This window comes from Aulonocara stuartgranti, assembly GCF_965226115.1.
Source record: "Aulonocara stuartgranti genome assembly, chromosome: 3".
NCBI classification, from domain to species: domain Eukaryota; kingdom Metazoa; phylum Chordata; class Actinopteri; order Cichliformes; family Cichlidae; genus Aulonocara; species Aulonocara stuartgranti.
In genome coordinates, this window is record NC_138941.1 from 39,512,435 (window position 1) to 39,525,372 (window position 12,938).

At 44.7% G+C, this 12,938-nt stretch overlaps 2 protein-coding genes across 3 annotated transcripts; one reads left to right on the forward strand and one right to left on the reverse strand.

The window, feature by feature from the left end:
* Positions 1-111: 111 nt before the first annotated feature.
* LOC309702019 (uncharacterized protein) lies at positions 112-5,359 on the forward strand. 2 transcript variants are annotated; one of them, XM_082526402.1, is made up of 9 exons: positions 112-350; positions 671-742; positions 821-892; positions 1,891-2,084; positions 2,340-2,409; positions 2,525-2,690; positions 2,956-3,153; positions 3,327-3,415; positions 3,753-5,359. In XM_082526402.1, the coding sequence occupies exons 1-9, from the start codon at positions 336-338 to the stop codon at positions 3,789-3,791; spliced, it is 915 nt and encodes a 304-aa protein (XP_082382528.1). In that variant the 5' UTR covers positions 112-335; the 3' UTR covers positions 3,792-5,359. The 2 variants fall into 2 exon arrangements, with proteins under 2 accessions (XP_082382528.1, XP_082382529.1); XM_082526403.1 differs by having other exon boundaries at positions 3,327-5,359.
* Positions 4,181-9,654, reverse strand: LOC309703055 (uncharacterized protein; the record flags this gene model as incomplete). The annotated part of the gene is made up of 4 exons (XM_082527759.1): positions 4,181-5,957; positions 6,169-6,879; positions 8,492-8,808; positions 9,647-9,654. The coding sequence occupies 4 exons, from the start codon at positions 9,652-9,654 to the stop codon at positions 5,872-5,874; spliced, it is 1,122 nt and encodes a 373-aa protein (XP_082383885.1). The 3' UTR covers positions 4,181-5,871.
* Positions 9,655-12,938: the final 3,284 nt, after the last annotated feature.

The following is a 12,938-nucleotide window of genomic DNA, read 5'->3' on the forward strand; positions in this document are numbered from 1 at the left end:
AACAATCAGTCGAAAGGGTGTACCTAATGAACTGACCACTGAGTTAAGTTATTTTTGTGTGTTTCAAGCATCAGTTCTATAAAGTTATAGCTTACTTGCAGTACGCAGATACGGCCGCTAGGGGCTTCGTTTCCCCCAAATTGATGCTACTGACAGACCAAGAAAGGCAACACCCGCTGAAAGCCGAGGCTCTTTGTGCAAATCTAAGCGTTCATCCAGAAACGAAGTGGCGTTAAGCAGCAGAATACACGGCTCAATGCTGACATGCAGCAGCTTATAGAAACACAGCGTGCGCGCCTGTGAGGGAGACGACGACGTCCGCAGTTTGGCCTAAGATGAGCAGCTCCGGTGTGAGTATCGTTTACCTCACGATGAGCTGTGAGGGGTTTGTGAATCGGTGCGATTTTAGAGCAGCCCGATCCATTTTTATATCAGCATGCCACTCTTTGTTCTCAGCATGTGTCCGTGCTTTGACTCATTTCACAAACGGAGGGTTTATTGTCACTAATATTGATGGGGGTGCAGGGTGCTCCTGCAGGGTGAGGAGGAGGCGTTGCAAGTGTTGCTATGATACCAGGCAGGGAGAGGGTGCTGATGCCCGCTGGAGTGGTGCCGTCATTTTTATCGTTATGTTCAGATCGCTGTGCTGTCTGTGTGCATGTGTGAACAGAAACGAGAGAGGGAGCAGAAGAGGAAACTGCAGCACTTCCTCGGTGACCTTGCTTTGCTCGGATCCTTGCAGGTTTGGCCACACCAGCATGCGCGTGCACGCTCGGCTCACCTCTCGCAAAATCACAAAATCACATTGCTTCCTTTGCAGGGTTTTAAATACTTCCAGCCTTGGCTCAGGGGGAAAGAGGAGTTGCTGCTGACAGTTGTTAATGAGGATCTGGTGAGTTTCTGTAGAGAAACTGGGTGATTATATAGACTATACTGCCAAAAGGTATTTGCTCATCTGTCTTCACAGGCATATGAGCTTGAGTGTCATCCTGTTCTAAAGCCCTAGCATTTAAAATGATGTCAATCCACCCTTTGCAGCTATAAAAACTTCAACTCTTCTGGGAAGGCTTTCCACAAGGTTCAGGAGTGTTTATGGGAATTTTTGACAGTTCTTCCTGATGCACATTTGTGAGGTCAGACACTGCCTGGCTCACAGTCTCCTCTCTGATTAACCCCAACGGTATTCAGTCGGGTTAAGGTCAGGACTCTGTGCAGGCCAGTCAAGTTCTTCCACACCAAACTCTCTCATCCATGTCTTTATGGACCTTGCTTCATGCACTGGTGTGCAGTCATGTTGGGACAGGAAGGGGCCATCCTCAAACTGTTCCCACAAAGTTGGAAGCATGAAATTGTCCCCTCCACCAAACTTTAAATTTGGCACAGTGCAGTCAGACACCATCGAGTACCATCTCCTGGCAATCACCAGCCCCAGACTCATCCATCAGATTGCCAGACGGAGAAGCGTGAATCGCCACTCCACAGAACGCGTCTTAACTCTGCAGAAAGTTGGTGTGCAGAGGTCATTCGTTGAACCCGCTCTTCCACTTCCACTTTGTTATAATACCACTAACACTTGACTGTGGAATGTTTAGTAGTGTGGAAATATCACAACTGGCCTGGTTGCACAGGTGACATCCTATCACAGTACCAAGCTGGAATTCACTGATCTGAGAGTGACCCATTCTTTCACAGATGTTTGTAGAAGCAATCTGCATGCCTAGGTGCTCGATTTTTACAAAATTCAATGGTTTGGATGGGTGAGTGAATACTTTTGGCAGTACAGTCCAAGTGAAACATTCACACACCTCCCCAGTCTCACTGTCTTATCTAGGGCACATCTATGACTTCTACAGCAGCTTTCTCTCCCTTTCCCTTTATTTTTGTTCGCAGGGTTGGCGTTCCCCAGGCTTTATGGTGTCCAGAGCCTCCTCCTACTCCTCCACCAGCAGCTGTAACAGCAGTGATGTCTCTCCCAGCAGCAGCTCTCCCAGTCTGACCAGCCGTAGCAGCTCCCCCCTGCCCGGGGAGCCTCCGGGCCCACGAGGCTCCCGGTCACATACCAAGACACAGCCACAGACTGCCAGGTGATTGACTGCAAGTTTGTGTGTGCGTGTGGATAGTAACACGTATGTGCTTGGGTTCAGAGGGCAGCTTGGGTTGTTTGAGGCATTTTAAGAATTGCAATATTTTTTATTGTGCATCGTGGAAAGTAATCTCCTCCTAACTGGGTAAAAAATGATACATGTAAGAGGATTTAGATGTGGGAGTATGAGTAGAAACTTCCTACTGGCTGTCCAGGTTTGCATGAAACTGATAAATCATTGGAGCTCTTTCTGCAGTCACAGGGAGGCCTGCATCGAGGAGCATCTTCTCCCAGCATCTCCCAGTGAAAGGGAGATAGCAGTACCCGTAAGTACCTGCAAGGAGGCGAAGTGCAGAAGCCAGTATAAGCGTTCTTCTCTTGCCTCTGTTATTTAAATTGCTCACTCAGCCTTGCAGCCCACACTTTGTCCCCCTCTAACAGGAGGTCAACTGCACTCTGTTTCTATTGGCCGGCTACGTCAAATACGGACGCCCCTACGCGTGGATACGCTCCAATCACGAGCGCCTAGTCAACATCGGTGGCACAGATTCGATGGTCAAAGACACGCCCATGAAACTCAAGTCCATTGCAGACTGGCAGACGCGAGGTATGGAAACAATGTGTGGAATCCTAACAGGAGAAAGTTATTGTTTTAGTGCACTGATTCAATAATTACACCATTTTCCATGAGCTAAATCAGATGCAGATGTGTCTGTGCTGCAGCTCGAGCCTCGCGGAGATCAGTATTTACGGTGGATTAGGGCCGTGGAAAAAGGCTCCTAGTGCTTTGGTTAATGCATATATGTTTATGTGCAGTGCATGACATCTCACAATAAAAACATCAAACTTTTCTTTCTTTTGTCCTTCGTCAGCAATTCGTGTGTGGGACGTTGTCAGTGAGCTGGTGTGCCTCTGCACCGTTCCCTCTCCGTCCAACCCGTTCGCCCTGGACATGCGTTACATCAAAAGTCTTCCTCTCGCCGAACGCTTTCTTGTCACGGGAGCTCTCCTTAACTTCCTGGAGATGTACGTGGTTTACGGCAACCGGGACGAGTTGCATTATGATAAAGGTGCGAACCTTTATCACTCTTGGTTTACTATACCAGCAGGTGGTGCTGTTTAGCTATATTTTAAAGGCATGAAACCTGAAGCCTTTCTCCTAACATACTTAGCTTGGATACATAATCATTTAAGAGCATTGCTGAGTGTCCGTGATGATGTTTTGTTTTGTTCTTCCTTTCAGTGGTGGAAGAGGTGAAGCCTCTCAGGCGTCTTCATGTACACTCCCTGCTCGAGTTGCAGCGACTTAGAGAGAGCTCCGGCAGCGCCGCGGTGCACGGCTCTTCTGCAGAAGAGTGATTCTGATTGTTTGCATATACTGTGAGCTACATCAAGCTGGCCTTTTATTAATGTAGGAACAAAAACAAAACTAAACAAAACAAAAAACTAGTAATCCTTGTGAGCCAAAAGCTCAGAAATCAGAGTGCTCTATGTGCTTGGTGCTTCTGTTTGCAAGGGGCAGCCAATCAAGAGAAAGATGGCTTAAAGGGGGAGGGGCTAAAGTATCTTGTTGGTGCAGAGGATGAGGTGAGGGGCTGCACGAAGCCTAGTATGAGAGAAATAAGGATTATTTTGAACTGTAAATCATGCCATGGTACAAAATAGGAAGGAAGCAGAAGCAGGCTATCGGGGAGCTCCGTATCATTAGGAAAATTAACTCCAAAATATATGGACTTCTTCACTTTTCCTCCAAAGTGAGGCATGAAATTCTCAAACGCTGCAGTAACCCATGCAGATGGAGATGAATCACCTTTGGTTGCAGGTGTCAGATATTAACAATTTTAAAGAACTAGAGAAATAACCCTGGGAAATGAGTCACATGACTAAAATTCTAAATAAATCCCAGGACATCTGAACATGCTGCCCCGTAACCCCTAAAACCTTCAATCTCTTGCTCTCCACCCACTCCCACATACTTAAATCGGTTTTCATCAGACCAAATATAGCATTTTAAAACTGGAAGCCTGGAAACAGAATGATTAATCGAGGGTCAGAGTAGTAAGAGTACAAAATGCACAGGCAAACAAATGCTTTATAAAAAAACTTTTAATATTCCATAAAATACATATTTAAATATGTACGACAACATAAAAACAGAACACTCGTTAAATACATCTTAAAAGCGGGCACATCGACGCCTTTTCTGAGATGAGGCTTGTGCCGTTTGTAATTAAAAAGTCAGGTACATCATGTTAAAATTAACCGATAACAACCTGGTTGCACATCAGTCAGGAAAAAAAAAAAAAAAAACCTTCCCTGTTTAAAAAGAAAAGACATTTTTAGCTTCGTTTTGGTCAGAAAACAGAAAATGGAGTTAACAGTAACCTCTGGCTTCATCAACAATCCTCCTGTCTCTCATGTTTGTAAACCTAGAGATAAAAAATTACCATCATGGCACAAGTTACGCAACACGGCACACGTGTGTGACCAGAACGGTCACTCTAGATGGACTCCGGCACCTTTTATGGCTTTTATTGATGTGAAGGAGCAATTTAAAAAAAAAAAGCACGGCGTGCTGTTTACCGACAAGGCTGCTCAATATGCAAAGTCACGGGTGGACAAGAAGAATTTGGGGTTTTTCTAGGAAAGAAAGGCGCCGCCACCCTTCATCTCAAGTTTCCCCCCCTATTTGGAATGCAGGTGCATGGCCCGGCATTCCTCACGCAGGCTTCACACAGGAACACAGTGTTCCCAGTGTGGGACACAAACAACCAGCAAGTCACTGCTGAGGCTTCCCCACCCCTCACATAAATGCTAATTATTTATTGCTAAAGACAATTAGGACCTTTTTTTGTTTTGCAGGTTAAGCAGAGACTTTTTAAAATTATTATTATTATTAACACCTCTATTCTGATAATGTCCATTTTCCCTCCGGCATGCATTACACTGAGAACTGACCTCATATCAATAAAACTTCAATTTCCTGAGTGAGATCATCTTAAAAAGGACTCGAATGTGCTCAGACTAATTATGCATATCACAGACTTGGTGGGGAAAGGAAAAAACAAACTAAACTTTACTTTGGTATGACATGCCCGCATTGTCTTAGTCGTCTTAAATTTGTTCATCCAACTACAAAAGTAGGGAAAAAAAACAAAAACAAAAAAAAAGAAATGCTCATTAATGGAACAGGCTGAAAAAGAAAATAACTACTTCATGACTCTGTCACATGTGTCACTTAAATATAAATAAATCTCGAAAAAGAAGAAAAAAAAAGGACTTCCAGGTTCTCGTGGTGCTTTTCCAGTTTTGCCGGGGGACTGTTTGGCCAAGAGCAGGTACTTGGTTGGTTTAACTGTCTCTTTCCAGCAGATCAAAGTCTTTGGTGGCTTCAGCATCAAACAGAACATCAAACAAGCCCAAAAACAAAATTAAAAACCCATGACAGACAGTTTGGGTATGTCCCAGTCTAGTCCTCACACAGCCTTGCGGCCTGTCACAGTTCAGTATCTTGTGCCCGGTTGGACTCTGCGCTTGCAAAAGTCCAAAGGCAACTCTGCCCAGTCAAAAAGAAAAAAATCTCCTATCTCCAAGTCCTCACTGATTACGGCAGCATCCACCCATGACCAGTCCTTATATCCAAATATGGACCTTTCTCATGTCTCATTAACATCCACTGTGGTCTTCATTGTATTTTTCAATCAGTCGCTTCCCTTCAGCGAGGTTGTCAATAAAGTGGTCCCACATCTGACCACAACAACAAAAAAAAAAAGAAAAAAGAACAGGTTTCAGTTCAAGCTGTCAGAGGACGATCCTCTCCTGGTGATTGTTCTCATGGGGCTGCGGGATACAGAGCCTCTCTTCCTCCAGCGAACTGTGAAGGAAAAGGACAGAGTCAGGGATGTTGGCTTGGCTGCTGCAGCTGAATTATCAACAGTGAAAGCCAGCCTCTAGACAGGCCTAGGTTGCCATTATCTGAGAGAAGCACACTGTGTGATTGTTTGGGTAAGTTGGCACCAAATAAGGCTAGCTTGAGTTTAAAGTCTTCCTGGTTCAACTTTTATGTGGCAGTGCTGAATTCTCACCTTTTCCCAGACCGGCTGGCAGCGTGGAGCTCTTTGCTTTGACTTGAGAATTGGACGAGTCCTCTGCAAGTTTTCCTTTCACCTCTCCCGACGGCATCGTGGCCACGCCGGTCTGCTGCCAGTCGCTCATCGCCCGCTGGAAGGAGAGTCCCAGACAGGCGGTCATGTCCCGCGCTCGCTCCGCACGGCTGCACCAGAACACCCGACACTGCAGCTGCTGCCCCCGGTGCTTGCAGATGTACAAGAAGACGTTGGGCCGGTTGGTGTCGGCGGCGCAGTACGCAATGTCCTGCAGGTAGGTCTTCGTGAGCTGCCGACCCGTGCTCAGCTCTTTGACCTCGACGTATCTGGGCCGCACGACAAGGGCGTGGTCCTTCCTGAGCTTCTTCCCGTTCGCGATACCCTCCAGCAAGTGAGAAATGGCCTCCTCTGCTTGCTCCCGGTCCAGAGAAAAGATCTTTTCCGTCCCCAGGTAGTGCACTTTGAACAGAGGGTCGCCGTGGGACAAGGACTCCGTCTGGTCGCGGCGGAATCTGCGCCGCAGCTCGGCGGGCGAGTTCTTCAGGGTCTGCATGAGGTGGAAGGTGCTGAGGGACATGATGCGTTTCAGGCTGGGCTTGGAACTTTTAGTCGTAACCGGGTTCTCGTCAGCGCGTCTCCCAATCTTCCACCCTCCTTTAAATGGAGCGTGGCTGCATCCACTGCTTTTATCTGAAATGAGGCAGACGAAGACGGTGACGTTAGCAAATCCAGAGACGACCGATAAGCCGAGCAGGGGGTAAATCAGGCAAAATGAGAGGCTATGTACTTTCTAATAAATTAAGTAACAAAAACAAGGTTGCACTTATGATGCAAAAAGAGACAAGTCATCACAACTCGCAAATGGGAAAGAGACAAAGTCACCAAACAGGTTTGGTTACAGAAGTTGCACAGTCAGTGAAGTATTCAGTCCCTACAGACAGACAGCACCCATTAAATATTTACAGACAGGTTTGCCTTGGGCTTTGCTGTCACTGTACTCTTAAGAAACAAACACAATGATGGAACTGGAAACGTGCCAGAACAAATGGAAGATTACTGTAAAAAGCTAAAGTGACACAGGCAGACACTAGGGCCATGTTCAAAACGAACTGTGCATTGCAAACTCAATTACACCACTTCTGGAGGACTTAAAGGCTTTTGTGATCTTGCAGAGAAATAAAAAAAGTCTTATGCAACCACATCTGGCCACCCATTGTCTCTCCTATCCTACATACCGACAGAGCTGCCTGCTCTCCATTGTGTTGCTCCTTATATTTTTTCCTCTCCCTTTTCTTGGCCATTCTTTCAACATCCTAGCTCCCTCCTCAGAAGTGACTCGCACAGAGAACCGCCGACTGTTCTAAGGTGGTGGCCATTGTTGCTCAAACCCCTGCGCAGGAAACAGCTTTGCATCCCCCCCACCCCCCCACCCACCTAAGCATTTTTCCCGCAACACAATGACATGCTTATGAAAAGTGTGTCATCTCATGAAAGAGCTGCAGGTTCAGCCTACAGCACAGCAAAGGTAGAGCCCAAACCTGCAGGTTTTGGTACAGTTACATATGACCAGTGCACACATGGACAGGTACAGTTAATTGTGTGGGTCCACACACACACACACACACACACACACACACACACACACACACACAGTTTTGCATTTAACCGAAGTCTCTGACGCACAATCAGAGAAATGTAATCCCAAATTTCCATCCAGGTAACACTTCACGTGCATCAGAATACACTGTCGTTTTCTCGTGCACGCAAATATAAAACTAGCTCATGCAAATATCTACAATCTCTGGAAGTGGAAAGAACATTTTGTTTACATTTACCCCGAGCATGTGAGCCTGTTTATTTCACGCAGAACACGTTCATAGATGCCCGGAATAACCCTCCATCCAAAATAAGTGGCACGTACGCTTTGTGATGCTTTCGTTTGTAGAAAATAAGAACAGAAGACTGTCAGTAAGCAGTTGCTTCAGTTCCTCGCTCAATACATCCAAGCCGAATTGACAACCAAAATCTAAAAGATGATTGAAAATAACTCAAAGTTAGCGTGCGAAGTGAATATTATTAGAAAAAACGAGATAACTCTAAAAGAGCTGATTTTGCTGCGGGGTTCGGCTAGACCCGACGTGTCTCCAAACTTGGGCTTAAAACTTGCTGAGAAAACCCTCCTATATTTGCTCAGCAGATATTCCCAGCAGAGTTTCAACACCTATCAAACTGTTGTTGTTTTCTATACATCGTTTAGAGCGCTACACGACAACCAAATTACTTGTTAGGACGTGAAACTTACCTGGCTTCAGTTTCATGCAAACGACGTTTTGGTGCCGCTCAGGTGAACCGTAGCGTCCCGTGATCTCGGGCAGGTGAAACTCTGCAATCCTACACAGAACTGTGCGGCTGTCTGTAACCGCAAAGCAACTCCGAAGCTCCTCTCTGTGTGAACTCTGTGCGGTTAGAGGACTGACTGACTGACTGACTCGCACCTCTCTTCTCTGCTCTCTGAAACGTTGGATGAGGCGAGCGCCCGTGGGACCGCCGTTTTTAAACAGCGCAGGCGCGAGCACGTCACACGCGAACGAGCGTTTGCGTCCGAGCAGAGCGGGGGTGCTGTGGTGGGGGCCACAGGGCAGTAGCGATGATTTATAAGAGAGGGATTTACAGGCAAGACGGGGCGGGCAACAATAGACCCGCTTTCACTTACTGGAACTGTTGTCTTAATTTATGACTTATTTACATTTTCACTGTAGTATCAGGGCGGTCAAGTACCCTGGATTTTCTTTTATATTTTTCTCACAACGGGAAGCATTGTCATTTTTACACACACTTCTCCAGAAATAATAATATTTTCACATTATATAGAATATGGGTGACAACAATAAAAAAAAAAAAAAGCTCTACAGTGCACAGAGTAATCAAAAGCAGCGTTATTTAACCAGGCAACCTGATCCACTGACCCAGTTTGTTATCATGCAAATATAATCCTGCACATTTAGTCGCGAAATGTGGAAATTAATGATCTGATGATCTAAATTTCCCTTTTTTGGTCCAGGTTCTCACTTTTAGAGAGCTCCTTTCGTCCAAGTAAAGGTCAAACATCCATAGATATTCAGTTTGAAATAGATATTTCACACAGCTTGTTTTTAATTTTAATTTTATTTCTGTCAGTCTTGCCTTTTTCATTTGCTGGAATCTAGAGGAAGTGAATGAGGACACGCAGACGGCTGGTGTGACAGCGGTTGATATGGAGCTAGATGATCCAAGGAGAAGAAGAAGATTAAGACTTGCTATATTTCTTGTCATTCTCCAAAAGTAGGTGAAACTAAAAAAAGAAAAAGTTGTGATATTTTGTGTCACCGTGCTCCTCCAGCAGTTTCACATTTCTTTATTTAACCACATGTGCAATACCACACTGAGCAAACATCTGAAACCCACTAACTTTCGTTACCATCGCATTGCGTCACAGCCTCTCTAATGAGGATCGTTGGCCTTGCTGGTTCAGATCTGCTCTGGGTGTTTATTCTGGGGGCATTTCGAACAGTGGCAGAGGAAAACTTTAAACGGTTCCATGTGTCCGTACATTTGTGCGTGTGTGTGTGCGGCTGGGTGTGCCTGACGCTGTGAAACAGTAGGGCCTCTGTTTCTGCTGGGTTTGGCCCAACAACAGCTAAGTTCTGGACGTCACACTTGCCTCAGTACCTTAGCGGGACACACAGAAACTATTCTTAGGGCTCTGGTGACATAATGGATCATCTCAGACATGCACCCACCCACCTACGTATGTTACACCGGGAGGCAAGAACAGACTCAGCATCCATCCAAGACGTCCCGTAGGAAGGGGTGCAGCTGCAGTCCTTGAGCATGTAAAGGCATGTTGCACCATGTTGCATTGGAGAGACTGCTTCTTTGTTCCCCCAGTTGAGAGGATGGGGCAGCACACAAAGCATGACAATCCCCAGCAGTCAAAGACAAATTATTCTTTAGATTTTACAATTAGCCACATAATTACCAGGGGCTCTGGTGGATACAGGCACACCCAGTTCTTCAAAAACCAGTTGGCGCCTCTTATTTCAAATCCCCCGACTCCTGCTTGTGACTGAAACCAATTAGCGAGTCTTTGAAGGAGTAATTATAAGTAATTGTTGGCAAACAAAGGCATCCTCAGGAGAACGGGCAGTCCAAGATACTGCAACACTTCACTAACAAAACAGCTGCTCGAATGGTCAAAGTCAGCACTCTTCACAGCTGAGCCAAGACAGGATTCAGGAATTTGCACTTCCAATAAGACAGTCAAAGGAGCTTGCAAAGAAAAGCGTCTGGACTTCTTTAAGTTGCTTGAAGACGTTTCACCTCTCATCCGAGAAGCTTCTTCAGTTCTAAGGTCAAATGGTGGAGAGTCCCAGATATAAACCTAGTGGGAGTAACCCCCCACAGAGGGACAAAAGGACCCCCTGATGATCCTCTAATCGCCTGAGCCAAGGTGTGGAAGCTATAGAAATGGATAATGAGTGACCCAGACCTGAAGGCCATTCCAGTTCCAGTGAACCTGAAACTTGAAATTAGGCTTTGTTCCAAAGAACAGGTTTCTGTGGTCACTGGGAACAAATTGTTATGAGAGTTGCCCTCTTATTTACAGGATTTTTTGTAACCTCTGTCCTGGTTGTCATGCAGCCTCATAAAAACGATAGATGGACCATCTCTGTAGTTGGAAACTCAGTAAGCAGAAAACTTTTAAGGAAGTAAAATTACACTGTAAACTTGAATCCATTCATGGTAGAGCTGTGTTATGGCCAGTTCTCCTTTTTCCAAGTGCTCTAAATCAAATGCCATTTATTGATGCCTATCTGCAGCGCTCAACAATGAAGGCTGCATTCCAGTTTGCTATCTGTGAGTCCCATTGAAGCGATAGCGGTTCCTCCAGCCTCTATCACAGCAAGCACTATAAAAAGAACGCTAAAAAGAATGCTGTGAACTTTTACCTTAAAACGATCCTTGTCAGATGCCGAGCATCACATTGGCCTGAAGTAACCTACCTGTTAGTCTCGCGTCAAGGCTGAAACCCTCCAGGTACAAGAAACAGAATAACGTGCTGACGTGACCCAGAGATATGAAAAATGATGCTCAGTGACTCAGTGTTTCAAGTTTTGCTTTAAGAATTCCATAAAGCTGCTGAATAGATTTCTATGAAATTTACTGAGGACAGATTTTTATTTAATACCTTCAAGTTCATGCGGAGGATATGCACAAAATCACTGGGCCACCTGCAAATTACAAATATAAGAACTGCTCAGGCATGAAAACCCATTACAAGAAGCTCCCGGTGGACACCTTTAATGCTGATGTTTGACATGCTAATACTCCTATGAAGGCCCACAGAGCCGTTATTATGGTGGTAGACTCTAAGTCTTTTTAAAAATACTTCACTAAAGCGATCAATAGTAGACTCAGAACATGAAAACAAGCATAGAGCACAGAAGGTACCACTGACGTCTTTTTACTGGGGGAGTAATTCAAAATATGGTTGCAGAGAATTTTAATTAGCCTACCTACCTATTTGTTTATTTATTTATTTGGTTGTTTCAAAAGTCTATATAAGACAAAATGTCAATGCCATTAATACATTTAACTTAGAGCTTCTGTATTTACGTTATACTTACATTTAAGGAAATATATTGTACCTCGTATCTGTTACTTTGTATCACATTTGTCGTTTGCAACTTGTTGCTAAGTCCTTGACCAGGAATCGCATCATATGCTTCCAAAAAACCTTCGAAATCCATTTTATCCAAATGCGAGCATCATGTCAGTGTGACAGCAGTGCCTTTTTCTGCCCGCTTTCTTACTCGAGCGCCACACGCATTGGTAAACTGTGTTCAGTGATAAACAAGTTCACCTGTAAGGGGAAGTTGGTTGAGGCGTGGAGTTATGAAAACAGGAATGGTAACTATAGATTTATGGGTCGTCTGTTGTGTTGCGAAACATCTGCTACAATAGACAACATGATAGGGGTAGATTTTTTGTCCATGTATGGTATGACAAGTGTCCCGTTTGACGAGTGCGATCAAGTAGACGCCTTACATAACTTTGTCATTCTTGAGTTGTTTTGAGAATGGGCTGGGTCATGGCACGGAGAAAAACAACAACTTGTGTTCCTTGATGTTAGAATAGCTGCTCTAAATGATGTGCCTGTGAAGTGGAGGGTTATAGCAAGCATGCTACTACATAATGGACTCAAAAAGGAATCAACACATTCAAATCTTTTAACGCTGCCGACTGTCTTTGGCACTTTACTGCAACCATTTGCATCACTGCCATTCCTGCTGCTGTTGGTCGTTTCCACTACTGTCCATGCAAATGTCTGCTACTGCACTTGCACTACTGCCACTATTGTACATAGATTTGATTTTTATATATTCCCTTAAACATCATTTATCTTTTCTTAAGTCTTCTTTTTATATTAAGGTGAGAGAGAAGCTGAATTTCAATTATCTTGTACTTTCTGTACATGGAGCCAATAACAATAAAACATATCTTTCTAAAAGCAAACAATAACAAAACTAAAGCTAGGTATGGAAAGGTGAGGTGTTGGTTCTAACCTTCGCTCATTTGGTAGAACTGACTGCAACAAGCATGACTAGACATTAATACTGGCACGTTAAGACATGATCAGCAATTTGTAGACACTGATAAGACTGTGATTATTTCAGATTTCTTCATGCACACCATCACACACACCATTC

Coding starts and splice junctions, on each gene's coding strand:
- LOC309702019 (XM_082526402.1), top strand. Junction 743..820: donor CTTTGCTCGGATCCTTGCAG/GTTTGGCCACAC, acceptor CTTCCTTTGCAG/GGTTTTAAATACTTCCAGCC. Junction 2,691..2,955: donor TGCAGACTGGCAGACGCGAG/GTATGGAAACAA, acceptor GTCCTTCGTCAG/CAATTCGTGTGTGGGACGTT.